This window comes from Stegodyphus dumicola, chromosome 8 (genome assembly GCF_044657685.1).
Source record: "Stegodyphus dumicola isolate Sdum_Otavi_A_Nest chromosome 8, ASM4465768v1".
Classification (NCBI taxonomy): domain Eukaryota; kingdom Metazoa; phylum Arthropoda; class Arachnida; order Araneae; family Eresidae; genus Stegodyphus; species Stegodyphus dumicola.
The window spans coordinates 75,571,841-75,593,595 of NC_140775.1; the positions used below are offsets into that span (position 1 = coordinate 75,571,841).

Sequence of the window (21,755 nt, forward strand, 5' to 3'; positions counted from 1 at the left end):
CCATAGTTTGAAAACTAACCTACCGTTTATGAAGGTCTTCACTCTATCTTGAACGTTGAAATAACGCCCAATGAATAACCTTCCTGAAGACTTGATTCATTGATTTGAAGAGGCGAATATTGTATTTGTTATAACAGCATTTGGGCGAGGTGGTTATTCGATTATTCTTTCCTCTTATTATGAGATGGACATGTTTGCTTATTAAAAAAAAACATTTGACATCTTCGTCATATCTCATTAAGTTATAAATCTAAATTGGCTGATAAATGACTTCTAACCAGTTTTAAATTCTCAAGAAAAAATTTTTCAAGCTGCAGATCTCAGATTACAATAGTGGAGGGTAGGCTGGTTAATGAAGAATAGTTAGGGATGGGTGTTTCCTTTTCAGAATTTTAATTTATTTATTCTGTGTTGCAAATCAATGTTTATGAGAAATTTTTCAGGGTTCCTCAAAAAAAAAAAAAAAAAAAAAAAAAAACTTGCAAAGCTGTATTAAATTTATCAGCATCAGCTTATTAATAAAACTAAGATTAAAATTAAACAACTAAATTATGTTATTTAAACAAATAGGTGCTTAGAATCGCCTAAGTAAAGTTTCAGCAAATAATGGCATTAAAACGTAGCAGGTATTTTCAAACACTAAAAGGTCATATTGAACTAAATTGTTTTATTTTTTTAAAAAAAATATGCTTAGAATCGCATAAGTTAAAACATAGTGAAGCTTGAGAAATAATGACACTAAAAGTTAGCAGATATTTTCAAACACTGAAAGGTCAAACTGAAGTTTATAATCATAGCAATTCCTAAGATTCCTCTTAATATGACTGGATTGGACAGTTTTGCACAGTGTTTTACATTAGCTACACTTTTATTACTTCTTTGTTGAGGAAGCATGATTAAAGATAATATATTATTATCAAAAATTAATTTCGTATTCAGAAGCTGAACTATATTTTAGTTAATCGTTTTAATGAATACATTTTCCTTTTCATCGAGAACTGACTACAGCAAAATACATTAAATCACTTCATTACTTCACTTTTACATTAAATCACTTCTTATGCTGAAGCAAAATTTCTAAAAATAGTTATGTTGTAGGGAATCTAATGCTAATTAACCAGTTATTTTAATCTCAACTATTACTATAACTTCTTATTCTTCTTTCTTAGCCTTTACTATAACTTACACAACTCGTATTCCTCACGTGAATACAAATAGTAGTGAGTATTTAAACTGAGGTTTTGGGGATTTAAAAAAGAGAGTATTTCTGGCATCGCGTGCGTGCTACGTAGTTAGATTCCTTCCAGCTCTAATAGTTGCAATTTAGGCTTTGCGGTTTCTCGCTGCTAACATTTAAATTCTGATACTCCGGTATAGTTATTGAGCCAGCTTCTAATATAGTATTTAATTGTGTAGATCGTGACTGCTGTTCAACATTTGATTGAAACTGGATTATTCTATTTAATTGCATTAACGCGAGTTGTGGTTATATTGTAGCACAAGATTGTGCACTTATGTTATAAATTCTGCTTAAATAAAAAGGTTAGATTAAGCTTCTTAAGATTTGGTTCTTGTTCTTAAATAAACCGATAATTCGCTTCATGTCTGTTAGGGTTAAAAAACTTAAATAATATTACCAGATCAATGGTAGTCCTATAATGTGTTATTAGTTTTTGCGAAAAATACAACTTTAAATGTGTTTATAAGTTACAGAATTCTGCTAGCTGTTTTAGTATACTTTTTATTTAGGAATCAGATAACCTAAGTGATCAGGCATTCCTAATTTTTAGAACCTGAGACTTCCCGAGTCTCAGGGCCTTCTGTGTATAGCATAATGAATATAACCTGCAGTTAGCACTTGGACATGATTATTATTATTAATTAAACAAATGGATATTTACTTTTGTATTTATTTTATTTTATAATATGCAGAGAAAAGCTGAAAATACTGAAAAATTATTTCGGCAGGGAAAATATGGAGGTTATACATTTTTAGATATTAAAAATTATTAGATTAGATTATATATAATATATTAGATATATTAGATTATTAGACATAAAAATGATTAGATATTAAAAAAAGTTGTCTATATAAACTGCTGATCTAATCTAAGTGATCAGCGGTCATTTCTGAAAATTTTCATGAAATGATGTGAAGAAAAAGAAAAATGAACTTTCACTGTTTTAATAGTTAAGGGAAAAAAAAAAAAAAAAATAGGAGACAAAGCAATTATGTTCTTCAGGATGCGCGATATTATCAATACTCAGCTTCAAATAAGCAAATAAATAAATGTTAATTGACCATATGGATGACTTTAACATAACCCGTTTTTTACTTTTGAACGCACGATTTAATTGGCGGTATCCTTGCCGCATGGAAGCAACTAACGCCCATCTGTCGTCTTCTGTAGAAAATTAATGAAGTTAAAATTATTTCTCATAACCTTTCTTCTTCCTTTTGCTGACCCTGATTTTCATACGTTTTCTGAATCTTTATTATGTGCCCTTGATTAAAATACTCTTAATTAAAATTTAAAAGAATTCATAGAAAGAAATATTTGAAAAGACATGTTAAATTTTGACAAAAAACGAAATTTTAAGTTGTGAATTCAAAAGCGAGTAAAAAATTTGCTTAGTATAAAATCTGCAATGAAGGAGTGCATGAACATAAACAAAACAAATACCTAAAATGCTGTACTTTTTAACATCTGAAAAGAGGTGCTATTGCTTTCCTTAAACTAACTTTGGATATTAACAAAAAAGAAAAAAAAAAAAAAAATGCATAAGATCTTTCAGTTATTTTTCAAGCCTATGCAACACATGATTTGTGTACTTTAATCCAAGGATCTTTTTAATGATATTATGATGCTTTGCAACAACAATAAGTTTCTCTTTGCTTATGCTTTTACGTCGAAAATAAAATAATGTTTCATATCCAGACAATAGTTCAACTGTTGCAAATTTGTTATCAGGAAAATAATGCAATTAAATGAATAATTTCCAATTTCTAGTGTAAAGCAAATCTTTTCCAAGTATTAAACAGGGATTTAAAGAACAGGGTCAGATTAAAAATTTTCAAACCTTTTTATTTACATTTCAAATTGGGAAAAAACACTTCAATTTTATCACAATGTTCCATGTTCATAAAACTTCAAATTTTTGTCATCAAAAAATGAATTGAATGAGATTTTATATTAACAGCGTCATCCAAAATTTTACCATTTAAATATTTCTGAACAGAACAAAATAAATGGAAATCTGAAGGTGTATGTGACAGCACATCCAAACCTAGCTCCAATAATTTTTGGCGAGTGATCAAAGATGTGTGGGGCTTTGCATTATCATGCTGGGAAACAACATCCTTACAATTTGCATATTCTGCCCGATTTTCTTGCAATACCTCGCTCAGTTTGGCGAGTTGTGTTGAACACAGACGTTAGAATTAACCTTTTCATTTCTGTGTAAGAGTTCAAAGAGCAGAATTCCTGTCTAATCCCACCAAACTGACAGCATAATCCTTTTTTGGTGAATCTCAGCTTTTAATGTTGTCTGGGCTGGTTCATCTTGCTCCACTCATGATCTTTGACGATTAACATTATTGAACTATTCACATTTCATTGCCAGTAATCAGTCGTTTCAGAAATAGATCAATTTCGTTGTTTTTCAGGAGCGAATCGCAGATACTAACATGTTACGTCAAATGAATTTTCATCAAGCTGCTTTAATTTTTTTTTTTTTTTTGAATGCATGTATGTGATAAACTGAACTTCTCTGAAGTCTCTCGCATGGTGTTATTTCAATCTGAATCGATAATGGGCCTTGAAACGGATCTCATCAGCTTTAACTGGACGGCCAGATCGTTGCGCATTTCTAAGAGAAAAACTACCGAAACCAAATTTGGGCACTGCCTTTTTTCAAGCATTCATTTCCATTTACGGCATATAGCTTCCTGCATGCTTGCAATGCGTTTCTGCCTTTTCAGACAACATACAATAAAATATGTTTGAAATGCGAATCTTGTTCTTCCATTTTTAAATTAGGATAAAAACGAAATTAAATAACTAATAGATATAATTTTCTTACTAATTAAATGTGGAAGTCCAAATAACAAGAAAACAATATAGGCTATTTTCTTTGAAAACTTTATCAAAATAAAAGAATGTGCTAAAACCATCTATGAATAAAATCCTCAATCACTTAGTTGCCAACCCAATAGTAACATAATTTTTTTTTTTTTTTTTTTTTTAAATTTGAAGCCAAGTCTTACCGAACGAAATTTGTAATCTATATTAAATCACAATCAGCCCTCAAATGGAGACATGGATCAAGCAACTCACACTATTCGTTCATCATGGGTTTGGTTTCTGGTGACTGAACAATTTAACCAAGTTTTCGTATATTTCTGTACGTGGGATATAAGCATAGGAGAGTTTCCCTTAGAAAACCCGTATAAATCTTCTAGGCAGGTTAAGAAATAGATCTCTCCGCTATTAACCAAATACCCAACGAAAAGAAGGATTACTCTTACGGTTCAAAAATGAATTTTACTTATAAAAAACCTTGTCAAATAAAGGCTATGAAAACTGGTGACATTTTTATAACGCATTTAAGTTGCACTCATATTTTAATTACAACTCATATTTTAACTTTATCCTCATATTAAGCTAAGGAATCATAGTCATTGTTTAAAAAGAAATTAGCTTCTTTAAAAATTCCTGTTTATCAACGAAATGAAATTTAATTATTTTTTTCCTTTTTGTGTGCGTTCATTTATATCATTCATTCATGATGCTTGTCGCTATAGTCAAAAGTTTATCATTGATTTTTAAATTACTTTCTGGTAAGTTATCGAGCTCAAATTTTGCATACGCACTGTTTGTTGATGACGATACAATGTTGTAAAGCGATTTCTTAAAAATTCCATTTAGAAGTTTTAAAATTTACTTTTGAATAGCATAAAAATCTCAGAATTGTACTGTTTGCATCATCGGATAGAGCGGGAAAATAGATTTTTAATGATAATTGTACAGTATTTGTAACGTAAATTTTGAAGTTTTTCGAATTTTCGAAAATCACTCAGTATTTTCGACTATTTAAACTCCATTGTTTTAAAATTTTACCATCTAAAAATGAAACAACTGCAAAGATTTGAAACTTGAAGATTGATAAAAAATGTTAATCAGGTGACTTCCCAGATTTTTTTTAACTAGAAGCTTTATTTAACTCCCTCATGGTGTTTGTCACTACGGTCAAGACTTTGCTGTTGATTTTTTAACTATTTCCTGATAAGCTATGGGGCTCAAATTTTGCACACACGCATTGTGGACGACAATACAATTTGGTGAAACGATTTTTTCAAAATTTGACTTTATTTTTTTTTTAATTGTTAAAACTTTTTTTTTTTTTTTAATGTTGTTTTTGTATCTCCATTTAATGAAAAAGCTACAACTCTCCAAATTTTCTTGTTTGCATCATCGCATAGAGAAAATGTATATATAAAATAGAAAAAATCGTTAAATAAAGTTTGTAGGAAATTTTTAATGCAATTTCTGATTTTTTTTGGCAAATTTGTTATATTTGTTAGACCATTTGACGTAGCAGAATTCTTGGAAATAAGACTTGTTAGTCGTTTTTGAAAAATGATTTTTCAGCTAGATATGATAACATGTCATTGAAGCTAAAAAGATAAAAATAAAAAAGAATGTTGAAAAAGTTTTTATTGCAAGCTTCTATTAAAACTCATAAAATTATCAATGAATCGAAAGAAGAAAAATAAGTTGTCATTTATAATTTGATGGGAACAATAGCCTGAAAATTTTTCTTTTCACAATTTTACAATTTTGTATCATGCGATAATAAACGCGTGGACGTCTAAATAAAGAAATCTATGAATTTACCTTTGCAATTACCGTTGTAAATTTATCAAGAACAGCTTACGCTTTAATTAATCGTTATATAAAGTTGTAAGTGAATTTCGAGAAGAGAATTTTTAATTTACTGTTCTTATTAAATTATATGATAAATTATTTTTCTTCTGTTAGCTCATTATTTTTATTTATTAACCCAATAGGCTTAGTTTGGAAATGGGATTTCGAGTCGATTCAGTATAAATGGCGAATCACTTTTCAAATCGTTGCCATCAATTATTATTGCTTATATTATTTTTAAAAAATTAAATAATGAATAATCTGCATGTATGTATGTATTTTCCTTATATATGAGAAAACGACTATACCAATAGCCATCAGATTTTGAATAACGTAGTCCTTCATAAAAACATATACCCCTGGAAGCCCAAATTTTGAATTTCAAATTTTATAAAACTTTAATAAATTTTTGATTAGCAAGCGATTTGAGAGCGTGCACTGTACAGAATAAAACATTTTTACATCCAGAGCACGATAGTGTTTGTTAGAAATACTAAATACTGTTGGAAATACTGTTTTTAAATATTTTGTGATTTTGGTACTAAACTGAATTTTAAGTGCCGTAAGTGCAAAGAACATGACATTTAATAAATAAATTTAACCCACAAAACAATAATAATAAAGAGATAAAAAAGTGTTTTGCTAGTCGTTTTACTAAAAAACTGAACAATGATATGATGAACTGAGAAAAGACTTAAAAGAAAAAAAAAAAAAAAAGAAAAAAATGTATGCCAACAGTTAACACTGCGTCGAAAATTTTAAACATTTCCTGCTTTTAAAAAAATTATGATTTTGCTTTTGAATTGTTTATGAAATAAGCGCGAAGAAAAGGATATTTAATAATAAAGCAAAGATGATAAAAAGAAATAGGTTCGCAGGAATGAGTGCAACAGCAGACTGGTAGACTGCGAGCTCAGTGAAAGCGTAGAAAAACCTTAACAAATCCTTATGGGTGATCATTAAAATATAAAATTTTTCAGATTTGTTTATTGATTTAATTTTTTTTGGTTAATGTACAAATTCTTTTCGTTTTTTCATAAGTGTAGAAAGTTAGGTATAGACAGATATTAATAATATCGTCCCTTATATTATCTTGCTTAAGTTTATAGTTAAAACTGTTTGTTAGGAATGAAGTAAGTGAATATTTGTTTAAAAAAATTTCAAGCATTTTAGTTAGGAAAGGTTAAAAAAATTTCATATAATGATAATAAAAATTTGAATCTTTGTTAAATTAATTTAAGAATGAGATATACATCAATGATCACTAATTATGAAATAATTTTGAGTTTTCATAGAAATGAAAAAAAAAGTTGTGATTTTGAATACTGTATCAATGGATATTAAGCTGTTAATAATAATAACGATTTCTGAAATTGAATAAAAAATTTAAATAACAATTCCTGAAAAAAATTATGTTTAATTAAATGTTAAATAAAAACAAAATAAATATTATCACAGAGTTGTTTATCCTTTTTTTGTATATATATATGGGGTTAGCTTGATTCGACGTTCAAATAAATGAAATTTCCCTTGAAAAGCCAGTTTGGAAGTCGAATTGGGCTAATTTACCATTTTCCGCTTAACTTTTTATCTGATTCTGTTTTTTTAACGTTTTACATGTCTAATGGTTTGATTTTCATATGTATTAAATTTTTTTAAAACGTGTTGAACTTTTTGGAGCAGCAGCTCTTGGTAACTTTTAGGCGAGCTTACTACAATTTTTATATTTTACTTATTTTGCAGCATATTGCGCAAGATGTTTTCTAGACCAAAATTGTTTTTTTTTTAAATTATAATTACTACCTTGCTTGATATATATATATATAAAGTCAGAAATACCTCATTACTTCACAAACAACTATTCAATAAAACAGGCAAATCAACAACCTTGTATTCGGCGTAGGTTTTGTAAAATTACAATCGATTTCGAGGGCAAAACGGGTCCCCCTTCATCAGGAGCAAAAAATGCTGCACAAAATCTACGCTTCGTTTTGCTCTCGGAATCGATTGGGATTTTACAAAATCTACGCCGAATACAAGATTGTCGATTCACCTGTTTTATCTTCCACGTATGCGTGTTTCTCTTGCGTCTTGAAATATTCAATATTTTTAATTTTATAATTTCTACATGTCATTTTACTGATTTAAATTAGTGACCTTGTAGAGACATTAAGTATTTTTAGAAGCAAGAAAAATGAAAAATTAGCAACGCCTTCGCCGGGAATCGAACCACGGATTTCTGGAATACCAGCCCGGCGTGCAGAACCACTACACCACGGAGGCACGCTAGGAAGGCGGAAAGAATACTTTATAACCTAAAATTCGGAAATTTCTGTAATCGGGAATGTCTCGGCGAACTTTGTATTACAAAAGGAAATGGCGCATGGAATTACAATGTTCCTTTCTACTTGGTCTATGCTGAACGTAGAGGAACTGAGACTGAACTGTGGAGTGACTTATCTGAGTTCACATGCATAACAACAAAGTATAGAGAAGGGTTAAAATACTTTTTATTCACTCAACCAAATATTTACAGATGGCCCCTTCTCGGGAGTACAGAGAAGCCTCTATTTGGGTTCCAAATCAAGATAAGAAAAGTAAGAAACTAATATAATACTAAATTAAGCTGACTTAGCCGAAGCTAGACACAAATACCTAACGTAGGATCTTAATTTAACCTAGTCGGCGATTATTAACAGGAACGTACAATACAGCTGCACGTACTACATTTAACAACGAAGTAGCCTGACGGCAAACACCCGCAACTAAGGACTCCTAAGCTCTCTTTTCTTGAATTTAAACTCCTTCTAACTCATTTGCATGAAACGCGATACTAAAAATTCATTCTGGTAGGGAATAGTAGATGGCAAACAAGTAGCATGTGTAGCATGTTTAAACTTATATAGTGCAGCATGTTTAAACTTAAAAAACTGTTAGAAACTTAAAGTAATCCCTAGAGTATATTAAATTTGTAACTTCATTTGTTCAAGCCTATATTGTTAACTAAAAATCCGCTGAGCACGTAGCAATAAGTCACAGCTGCAATGTGAGTTACTGCTTAACAGAATGATTGTTAAATCATGAGCTTGTAGAAACGTTATTTTAATGCAGCTCTGATGCCACCACCTGTGGGAAGGAGAAGAAATCGATTGCTAATAAAGAGAAACATCCAGGTAAGAAAACCTTTTGAAAGTATTCTTTCTAGCACCGATGCATTATAATTCATAGCGATGCTTAACATTGGTAAGTATTCGAAACGGCGAGTAGTTTGAAGCATAAAATGTGTCTCGTTGGTATTGTTATTCATATTTCATTCTTTCTAGTGACATTATCTGATATTCTCTAGCTGTAATATTGCCATCACTGGACGCATTGAAACATTTGGCAACATTTCTAGTTCACCTAACATAGGTAACTAACATGGAAGAGTATATTCTCTCTCTCTATATATATATATATCTGTAGGACAATGTGAATAGAATAGTATTTTCAGCATTTTTATTTATAAATATGATGTATGATGTGGTAAAAAATTTCTCTAGCATTTTTTTAAATGGACAATGGGTAAAAATTAAAAGTAAGACTAAATAAGAATTTTTTTAAATTTATGAGTATGGTATTTCAAAGGATATAATTTATTGAATTTCAAATTCCAAACAGAACTAAGATTACATCACACCTGGAGTTCGTACCACACTGTAATGAGTTCGCCTTTCTAGTTATGAATATCGGAATCGGCATAGTGATAAACATAGTCTTTCAACATAAGTTTTTTTTTAAGGAATTTTATCATTTGTATAATACTTTCTCATTAATTTGATTTGCAGACATGATCTCTCCATTTGCAAAGTTGTATTGCTCAAGTTCTGTAACTATCGTGTATAGAATTCCTATTAAATAGTCAATTGAAATTTTCTTATGGTTAATATCGAGATTATACAATTAGTACGTACGTTACGTTACCATAAAAAATTTATTGCATTTTGTTTCGTTTTTATTAAACATGTATTTATGGACAATGTAGATATACTGGGACGCTTCGGAGGTATTGAATAATATGAAAAGTAAAAAATTATTGTAGAATGAAAAGTATTCCTAGAACAAATCATATATAATTAGAGGAACCGATAATATTTAATTAAGATCATTCATGAAGTTAAAAACTGTGAGTATGTTTATCTACAATTAATAAGTGTGTTTTGTAAATGATTATTTTGTATATTTATTTAATTGTTTTAATATGTTATATATAAAAATAGTTATATTTTAAATTACATAATAAGAGAGTATTTTAAACAACAGTTTACTTCCGAAAATGTTTTACGTCTGTACAGGTGGATATTAATAGAAAGGTACTGATTTTGAAAACTTTGCTAACATATCACATTTACACATTTATTCTCATAATTTGACTAGTATTTCCATAGTATCTACAGCAAGACCTTTCCATAGCCAATCTTGCTTAGGCCGAGAACACCAGACCCGTAAGCAAGATCATGTCCAGCAAGTCCAGAGGTGTAAGTTACACTGTGTCCAGCTCCAGTAGTATAGGCAAGACCATGACCTAAAATATCAGAGTAAGCCAGTGGTGCTGCTCCTAAAAGTCCAGTATGGCTAAGAATTGGGGCACCATAAGCGACAGGAGCTGTTTTGGCTACTGTTGTGTAAGCAAGAGGCAGTAGGCAGTGCCTCTTGCTTACCTTAGCTAAGGCAGTGTAGGTGAGAGGTGCAGCTGCGACGGCAACTGGAGAAACTCCATGGCTGACGACAGAACGCTGGATGGAATAAGAAGCAGGGGAGGCGATGACTGACCGAGAAAGAAGAGGAGCTGCAAGAATCGGTGCAGCAGGTGCTTTCAGAGCGAGTCCAGTTCCGTAGATTGCTGGGGAGACATATCCAGTCGCAGTGACTGCTGCAAATGCAGCGCATAAGAAAACTACCTACGAAAAAATAATTTTCATACGTCATTTCTTAATTTCATGTTATTTCTTAATAACATGTTTAGATTTCGTGAAAATCAAGCTGAAAATGAACATGCCATATCTTACGACCTGATTAAGAGAAATTCGTTACATGAATATGTTAATTTCATATTAAAATTATGAATGTTAAAAAAAGATGCTTTTAGTTAATTAAACTATTACACGTTAATACTAGATGTACAGATTTTTATGAAGATGATTGATAACAATGACTTGGGATGACGGGTAGCAGAGTTGTGTATAAACGTGTAATAATAAATCTAAAATTTTAATTTTTAAAAGATATATCAAATTTTTATTATCATGAATATTTTCGATTAGAATAGAAATTCCTGTCATTTAGTAATGTGCATTCAAATTTCGATTTTATGGTAAAAATAATGCAATTCAGAGACTAATTTTTATAAGGAAAAATTATATAAAATATTTTGTTATTACATAAAACTGAATATTCATGAAATTATTCCAAATGTATTATTTATACAGGAAAAGATCATTGTTTAACGTACCAGATACTAATTTGAGATCCTAGCGGATAGCGGTACTGTGGCTGAACAATGGTAGTTTGAGCCAGGTTCAAATCCTGGCAAAAGACCGGCCTCATGGAAAGTTCCCTGATCTTCCCCATTTTTAATGTGAATACGTGCCAGTTTCTTTTAAAATATCCTCTGTAAAGGCATCCCTGTTTAGTAATCCCCTGTTTTGAATAGCCCTCATGCTGGGCTTAAATTGCGCTGGAGCTCACCAGACGGCTCCGCTACTTCTCAGTTTTTGAAATAAATGGTAATTCTAAGCGAAGCACACCGGAGCTCTAAATTGAGGGACTCGGGGACTTCGTTTATGTAAGTGAAACACAGTTTCAGTAAAAAAAAAAATTATTTTAGTAAAAAGTATACCTTAAAAATAGATTTTAACTTCTGAATGCGTATGCCTGTCTATCTCTGAGAGCAAACACTTTCGGGAAGATCAGGACTTTTAAAGAAAGGAAAGCCCCCACCAACACGCCATTTTTATCTGCTTAGTTAAATTAATTTTCCCTTCACTAGTTTGTTACTTCTGGCATCTGTTAGCACGATCGGCAGAGGTATCCATTTCTTTTCTATAGAGCAACAGTACTGTCGGGTAGGTTACATATCATGGTTGGTAACGTTCTTTGACGTTTAAGATACTTTTACGAAGACTAGTCCTACCGTGGTTGCATACACAGGTTTAGTTTTATATTATTACAGGAACGGGTCTGGGGTTACAGTAACACGAACTCGATTCGGTTCCTATTGTCCAGAAAAGGTAATCTATGCTGTCGCGGAAGGCAGTTGCTTTGGCCATCCGAGTAGGTAGCGTGATGGCCACGCATATGGAGTTATAGCCCTTGTTGACAAACCCCGTTGTGATCTCCGACTCCCGAGGTTTGACGAGTGCCCAGTGGGTCCCCTTTTCGTATCAAAAAGAAATTCGTTCTATCTTCTCTCTGATGTGATTCACGACTAGTTTCCACCTTCTGCCTAATATCGAGGGTCTTCAGTTGGGAACAGACCTACCCTAGTTGTACTTAGTTGCAGGAAATGTTTACAGATTTCATTACGAAGTCTAGATAGCAGCATTGCCATATGTAAATTTTAATTGTTGCTTTTAGTTGGAAGGGTTAAGAAAATTCGAACAATGTTTAACACAATATTCAAAAATATAAACTTACCTTAGCAATCATTCTGAATGTAAAATTAGCTAGTGCAAGAAAGCTAGTTAAGTGCCATTTCAAACATCCTGTATTTATACTAAAATCCGAAGAAGGTTGACAAGATATAGAGTAAGCATTAGAAACTATAAAAAAAAAATGACTAAAAGGCGTAAATTCCGTAGTTTGAAAACGAATCTGTAAAGGTCTTCACTCCATCTTTGAACGCTGAATAACGCCTAGTGGATGACCTTCCAGAAGACTTGATGCACTGATTCTAAGAAGCGAGCATTTTAGTATTTGTTACACTTAAAACTGGGCGAGGTGATTATACGATCAGTTTTTTTTATTACGAGATGAACACTTTTTTTAGCTATAAAAACACTTGACGTCTTTGGCATATTTTATTAAATGATAGTTCTAAAATGTGACTCAAAAGAAAGTTATGATCAGCTTTCATGTCTCAAAAACAACGCAACTGAATTAATGTTCTTAACATTTTCGAGCCACAGATTTCAGGATACAATAATTATAATTTATTGCCTTCTGTGCACAGTATAGTGAACATAACCTGCAGTTTCTAAATTAAATATTTGGTCATGTTTATATTAAGGTATTGAAAAACTTGCAAGTTTTGTTTAAAACAATTTTACGAAGATTACAACAAAGCACTCAAGGGCTATCTGCTTAAGAGGAGGGATGTCTCCACGAAGGACTTGCTCAGATTCACGTTATATGTGAGAAAAACCATCACAACTCCCATGCAGCCAGGACATTTGAAATCTTCGGGCTCTGGTGGGCCCACATTTTTGTTTAATTTAGTTTTGTATTAACTTTATTTATCTTATAATATAAAAAAGAAGAAAGATTAGCATAGGCTAAGCAATTAATGAAAAAAAGATATGAAAATTACAAAATAATCGAAGCTCTGTCTTGGATGTTTGCAATGGTGTACTGAGTACAATTACAAAATAAATGTGCATCAGTGAGTTCATTGTCCTCTGAGAATAATATATCAAATATTTCTGAACTTCATTTTTTTTTTACCTCTCATAAAAATTCGAAATATCTCTAGACATAGCCACAGCCTTATTAGTGCACACACCATGAATTTTAGAGGTGATGAAAAAAGCATCATCATCATTATCATCTTCCCAAAGAAGGGATGAGGATGATGATATTAACAACAATAATAGTATTATATCATGTATATCATACGTTTAATTACATTTGAACTGTATTACGCAAACAGACTTTTATGCAGTTTTCTCCAAGAAAGTAGGTTTCCTGATATTGTTTTCTATGAAATGCAGTACAACTTGCTTGTAACAAGTGCTGTTTCTACGAGAACCCGGATTTAGAGAGGAAAATGGAAACACTTGGTTGGTATAATGTTAATTCTCTGGAAACATAACTTTGATTTGCTTTTAACGAGCAAGTTCTGGTCATAGCGAGGTGTATTGAATTTTTACCACCGAGTTCTACAAGTGTTATCAAGCCTATGCACCAATGCATCATCAGAAGTTTTAAATTAAACTTTCTTAAGCACTTGATTTTTATGGTCCTCGATAGAAGAGAAAAAATAGAAACAACCTCAAATGCTAACGTAAACGTACTCGAAGCGAAACGTTTAATAAACGACGCATGGGAAAACGTTACGTCAACATGCATGTCCAACTGCTTCCGTAAAGCTGGACTGAACATTTCTCAAGAACGGCAAATAACTGGAAAAAAAGAAGTACGAGTAGACTTCTTGGAAAATTTGGAAATGAGTAAAGAAGAATTTAATAATTTTGTCTGTGTTGACGCTAATATTATCACTTCCTAGATACCCACTCCCGAGGATATTGCAGCTGAAATTCAAGCTAAAGCAGATGAAAAAATAATGAAAGGATGATGATAACGACGAATATGAAGAATTTCAAGCTGAACGGCTCCTAAGTACTCAATGGCTTTTGAGTGAGCAAAGAAACTTAAAACGTTTTCGAAGCCAAGAGTGCAAATGACGATGTTTTTCGGGCCATGAGTCTTCCCCGAAGAACAATAGCATAAGAAAGAGACAATAAGGCAGTTCAAAGAAAACTAACTAACTTTTTGGTTTTGTACTGTACAGAAGTAAAAAATAAAGTATGTGCAATATAATATATATATATAAATTTTTAGGATTTGTTTCACGAACCTGTTTTTTACTAGCACTCGCTTATAACGAACCAATATCACTGTCCGAGTTCGACTGTGTATATAGAGAGATAATTAAGAATAAGATAGTTGTTAGGAAAGTTTTATAGGAATTGAATTCAATATATTTTTTTATCTTTTTTTCGGTGATCTTTCGCTTTTCATGTATGCATAATTTTTCGCAAGATTCTTTTATTAGAGAAAATTGAATTTAATCTAAAAAACTTAAACGTTGGAGAAAGATACATCTTTAAATTATTCTTATTTATATTTAGTAAACATGTTTATTTTTTCTTTCAACATACACTTCTTTCAACACATAACGAATTTCCTTATGAGTGAGTATGATCTTTTTTTTTATGCCACCCAGAGGCCGTCTCTCAGCCTAATATTTTAAGGAGCTCTTACGTTTTCAGGTGGGCTCTAGACAAATGTTTTACGTATTGAAGCCATTTAGTCAGCTATTCAATCAACAAACAGATAAACAGATCAGCACGAAATGGCAAGGTCAGCCATTTTCTGTTCCGCATGAAGTAACAAATTTTAAATCTCCATATTAAACTGAATGTTTTAGCCTTATTTAATGTGGTGAATGCGTAGGACATTATAATGCCCCAGTCCCCCAGGAAAAGGCTAACGTAGCTTAAGGCATGTAATTCAAATATATATAACGTAAAATCGCAATAACAACCTTGTATTTAGCGTACATATATTAAAACACTCAATCGATTTCGAGGGCAGCTAAAGGTCTCTCCTCATCAGGAGAACGAAATTACGAGGCGGCCAGTGTAACTCTGATTTAAAATCTGGTTACGACCACGTGTAGTGCTGATAACGACCACGTGTTTCTGAGACTCCTTTGCCGATGCTTTATTTTTCTTCTTTTTTCCTCTTTCTAGTAATTTCGTTCTCCTAATGAGGAGGGGCCTTTAGCTGCCTTCGAAATCGATTGAGTGTTTTAATATATGTACGCTAAATACAAGGTTGTTATTGCGATTTTTATTGCCACATTGAGGTGTTTTTCTTCTGTTCTATATATAATGTATTCGCTTTAAAAATAATTGCTTTCAAGAACGTATTTCTTACTCCTAAAATTTTACATTGAATATTGTAAGTAGTGGCAATAATTCATCTTCAGACGTAATAAAAAAAAGTAAACGGAAATATCATGCAGTGATTTCTTAGATTTTGTATTATCATAGCTCTTAATTTATAGAGTTTTCTCATTTACTGCGTACTGATGCTGTAGATTAAAATTAGTAGAAGAAAAATGTTCATTATCATCAAACAGATTTCTTTTAATATTCAGATTAATTATCAATTAATTTACTGATTAATTATCAATAAGATTAATCGGTTTTTAATAACGAAACATGAGGAGATGAGAACTGTTTCGCAATGAGGAATGACTGAAAAAGGAGGTGTTGTCTTCTTGGGCTGAAAATTGTGATTTTCGAATTAATAGATCATTATACGTATACCTGATGAGGAAACCACTTAACCTCTTTGTATGGTCTATTAAACTATACACATTTTTCGCTGTACTTCATTTAAACTTATTTCAACCAATCCTGCAAGGCAAGTTGAAAATGACATAAAAAATTGCAACTCTTGGAATTAAATATGCCGATCAATTTATGCTGTATGGAAATTAAATCTTCTTGTAATTTTATTTTTTCATATAGGAGCTTGGAGACCGCATTAAAAGTTAGATATTGTTATTTGCCGAAAATTAAATTTGCAAAAATTGACATTGCAAAAACATGTATATTTTTATCATTTAACCCTTTCTGTAACTGGAAGTATATGACTACGAGCAACGATTGCGAAAATAAAGCCAGGAGAGAACTTAATCTCGGTAAGGGGGTGGATATATCTCGGTAGGGGATATTTGGTTCTGCCAATTGTAATAAAAAAATAAAAACAGGAGGTGCACAACTAGATGTTATAGCAGTCCCATATATAAAATTTCAGCGTTCTACGGATAATTCTATTGAATTGTGCGAAATACATGCATATAAATATATACAGACAGACGTAGCGAAAAAGAGTCCCATTTTCAATCCATTTTAAACCCATTTTACAATCCATTTTGGGAAAAGGAGTCCTCTGTTCCTCTATTTTGTGCGTATGCACAAAAGGTCAAATGGATATTTCTGTTGAAATATGATATCCGAAATTTTTAGAACTTACGATACATCCTTTACTTCGCCCAAAGAAGTAAAATGTACACTGAAGTAGTGTCTTTAATTTATGACATGCAGTTTTCTACCAGATGTGAAATTATATATTTCTCAAATTTTCTCTCCAACAAGAATTAATTTTACTAGGTGGCTGGTATTATTTTTCAGAAATCATGTGAAAAGTGTCGGCTGTTAATTGTTGAAAGTAATTACAACAGGAACAGATTTCGAAGTTAACCTGCGCGTATTGTATTTCTTATGCTGCATTGCTCTTCGTCCATAAACACTAAAACGGAATTTGCAGCTATTTTGTGATCTCATACTTTATATTCTTAGTTTCTTTCTTCTTCTTCTTCTTCTTTTTTTTTTTTTTTTTTTTTTTAAATTTCGATTTTTTTTTAACTGCAGTTTGTATGTATGAAATTATTATGTTTGTATGTAGGAAGTTATAAAAAAGATTTAACGGTAAAGTAAGTTGCAAAATATTTGTATGCTTCATGATGTAAAATTTCTCTAAAGTATGGGGGTTCCACAAGATCATTTTAAATCACTTAAAAACATCAAAACTCCCACCTCTCTTGTAGGGAAAAACCGTGCGACTGGTCGCCTTCGAAATCGATCGCTCTTTTTTCAAGATCTGCACCAAACCAAGATTTTTTTTGACTAATTTTAAATTTTACAATGGCCTGTTTCAATGTTCCATTATAAGGATTTCCAGTACTGTTATGTTATCAGGTCCGGGTCCAGAAATGTATGTATGCATGCATGCATGTGGAGATGTATATATTCATGTATGCATATATATATATGTAATTACATATGTGTCAGTGTGTCCCCACCTATATATGCACACATGAATACATAAATATGTGCATACATACATACACTTCTGAATCCGGTCCAGATAAAAGAAGAGTACCGGCTTTCCTTATTGAAATTCTAAGCATGAAAAAGAAAGAGCATTATATCGAAACTTTTGAAGTTCTTTTGAAAATTAGTTACAAATATTTATTTGTTTGGTAAACTTTTGTGCAATTATATGTATCTTTTGCATGTTTCTATCCCCCCCCCCTTTTTTTTTTTTTTTTTTTTTGCATAAAATTTATTTTTTTTTTTTTTTGCATAAAATTTATTTTTATTTTTAAAATTATTTTTATAAGCTGCGTATAACATAATGCCCAACCTAAAATAACATCAGATAATAACTAATTTATATATAGTATATATTACTTCAAATTCTTCAGGGTTAGATTATAAGGTATTTCTCCCGCCTTCTTACCATGCCTTCGTAGTGTAGTGGTCAGCACGCTGGTCGGGTATTCCAGAGTTCCGTGGTTCGATTCTCGGCGAACGCGTTGCTCATTTTTCATCTCTCCTGCTTCGAAATAACCTAATGTCTCTACAAGGTCATCGAGAATATTTTCATCCCATACGTAATTGCTTACTGGTTATATTTTAAAACTTTAAAAAATAAAAATTTCTGTTGATTGATTTACTATTAATTTCCATTCAGCAATACCTTCATGAACGGTTTAGTTCAAAGGTTTTAACACTAATTTTCTTTCCTGTTTCTTTATCAGTTTAAACAAATCCCAAACAGATCTTAGAATTTACGCAATATATTATCGTTATAAGATTGGGAATAATAAAAAAAAAAAAAAAAAGAAAAAAAAATTCTCAATTGTTAATATATCAGAGTAAAATAAATGATGTAATATATGCGGTGTCCGTGTAATATAGGAGAGAAAATTTGCTTCGAAAAAGAAAAAGGTATATTCACGATTCTCTAATCATTGATAACTAGTTGGTTAGACGTGTAAATTTTCTAATAACAAAGCAAAATATGACTAACACATTTAGAACAATAATATACTATAATAGATATAGATACGAATATTTATTTAAGATAAAAGATTAAACAAAAGTTTGTCTCAATATAATTTCAATGTCAAAATATATTTCTTGAATTGACCTGAACAGACACAGTTTCACAGAATAAGAAAATCTTTAAAAGATGTTATGTAAATGAACAAATATATCTTTCTATTTTGTCGAAACCTAAAATTTTGTCTTATTGAAGGGACGAACATAATCTTGCCGCCTAACTGGGATAGTGGTCAGCGACGCTAATTGCCGCACAGAAGGGCTCGAGTTCGAATCCCGGAGAAGGCATGGATGTTTGTAAATGAATAGTGTCTCTGCGGCATGGGGGCCTCTGTTAATACGTGGCGAGCCGGAAGTCCTCTCTTGAGAGGTTGTTGGTGGAGGAAGAAGGGTGTGAGACGCTCGGGATCCTCCCTCCCCGAGTGCTCTCCATCAAACTAGGGGGGGGAACTGAGCAAAGTCGTATAGTCACCTGAATGGTGCTCAAGGCTCTTGCCGATGACAGGCGCAATATTGCACTTCTTGCCACGATGGATACGGCACTGTTCTGATCTTAATGTCAGACGAGTGAGATAAGTCACAAAACACAAATAATGTTCTTTCATATTTAAAAAAAAATAATACAATATTTTATGCGCTCATTTTTGTAGCAAAATAATAATAATTTTTCTAGACGCGTTTGAACACCTTTTTCTTTCTAAGATTTATTTCATTATTTTATTTAACAGTGCAAATATTGAAAGAAGGCATACAAATCAAGCATCAAAGAATTTATAACGATGAAAGTCAGAAGAGGAGGAAGAAAGGTTATGGGAAATAATTTTAACTTCATTAATTTCCTAGAGGAGATGACAGATGGGCATTAGTTACCTCCAAGCAGCAAGAATATTCTAAATCATACTTCTAATGAAAAACAGGTTATGTCAAAGGGTATTAAGGTCAATTAGAAATAATTTTTCTTTGGTGTTGTAATCAAAAACTCATGCATCTTGAAGTAAATATCGGATTTCTTTTTTGATTTTTACCCTATATATTAAAAATATTGAAGTTCATTCTTTACATCACTTCACGAAAATTTTAAGAAATGACATCTGATCGTTGAGCTTTGATGTGCAATTTAGATATTTTTTTATGCCTAAGGCTTTAGCCGCTTTTTAAAAGTAAGACTTTGTAAAAGAATTAATTTAAAATGCTGTTTTTGAAATTCATTTTGAAATCTCTTTCAATGAATCTTCAATCACGCAATGCTGTCGACACTGAATTAAAACTAAAAACCCACAATTCTTTTGCAGTACATTTTAACAGAATATAATATGAAAAAATTCTGGGATCGTCTGAGATAGTCACTAAATTTTAGTGTGAAATACAAATCCTTAGAACTTCTTTTTCAATTATGAAATTTGTTAGTTTTCGCGTCTGTTTGTTTCATGACTTTTCGAAAGTTTTTGTCTCTAAGATGTTGCTATAAAAGTCCAGGCTGACAATGCATCTTTATTACTTTCATGTCTTTTTTTTTTTTTTTTTTGTGTGTGTGTGTGTGTGTGTGTTTGGGCCTCAACGTATCGCGCCTGTTTCTATCATGAATTTTCAAATTTTCCTTTCTCTGATATGTTACTATGAAAGTCCAGTGTATTAAAAAAAGGACATTTTTTTAGTTTTTGTTTACTGTTTTAGAATTGTGTAGAAGCTCACGATCACAGTGTTTACCTATAAAGTAATCGATTTATTTATTCATACTCTTTTGTTTAGTTATACTTATTTAGGTTCTGAATACTTTTAAGATACATAATTACGTCATATATTTTATTTACGTCGTATAATGCGTCATATATTTTAATTTTAAAACTGATCATCCTTGTTATTTATACTTTCAAAATTTAATTATAGTATTTTTTGCATTATATATTTTATCATCCAAATAATTAAGCTAATAAATTGTGTCTATTTTTCTCTTTTTCATTTTGTCATATATTTTTAGAAGTATTTGTTTTCGCCACTGGAAAGACAGATGACCCATTGTAAAACATCATCCAATTAGTGAAGAACAGGAGCAAAATGTTTCGCAAAAATGTTTTTGCATCTGAAGAAAAGTGACCAGCAACTAATCGCCTTCGAAATCGATACAGTTTTATTCAAAATCCACGCCAAACTAACGTTGTCATTTTACCTGATTTAAAATTCTATATTAGCGTATATATTTTCCAATTTAAGTCGCTTTCTAATTTGGTATACAAAATTATTATTAACGTCAAACGTATTTCAGCTGCAAAACTAAATGCAGAATTCATATAAATTTTGCTTTTTTAATTAATTCACCTGATAAATTTAAGGCAGCTGATGTATAAAAAATTTCAGCCTAAAATAAAAATCTTTTAATGACAAGTTCATGGACATTTTCATCATATCAGACGTAATATACATAACCAAACGACCCTTAACGACTTATATAATAAAAATATATAATTAATATAATACCTTTTGTCTTGATGGAAAAAAAAAAGACAAGATTGTGGAAATGGTTAACTGAAAAATGACGAAGATAGGCGAAAAGAGTTTTCTAAAACTCTAAATGGCAAAATGTATGGTCCTAGACTTAAGTCCAAGCAACCTCAATATGGTATTGTTCTTTATGTTTGGGTAAAAAGATGCAATGGACATAATCTATAAGAATTCATTATTTGTACCTTTGGATTGACAGTTACGTATAAAATAGCATTTATTTTACTCGCATTTTACAAACTTTTACTTCTTAGAAGTTTACTTTTAAAGGATGCACAAATTTGTAGAAGTTAATAGAGTGGATCTGTGCATTAAGCGCATATAAATTTAGAAAATAATATCTACAATCATTACTTTACTTACGAAAATGTTTGCTTGTAAGCTGATATTAGACAGAATATTTCTTTAATTGCAAAAGAAGAATCTTTTA

The 21,755-nt window shown here is 31.3% G+C and overlaps 1 protein-coding gene across 1 annotated transcript; it reads right to left on the bottom strand.

Annotated features, from left to right (window-relative positions):
• Positions 1-10,213: 10,213 nt before the first annotated feature.
• On the bottom strand, positions 10,214-12,666 carry LOC118197648 (uncharacterized). Its single transcript, XM_035369188.2, has 2 exons — positions 12,603-12,666; positions 10,214-10,867 (listed from the first exon to the last, which is right to left on the bottom strand). The coding sequence occupies exons 1-2, from the start codon at positions 12,612-12,614 to the stop codon at positions 10,358-10,360; spliced, it is 522 nt and encodes a 173-aa protein (XP_035225079.1). The 5' UTR covers positions 12,615-12,666; the 3' UTR covers positions 10,214-10,357.
• Between the last annotated feature and the right edge of the window lie 9,089 nt (positions 12,667-21,755).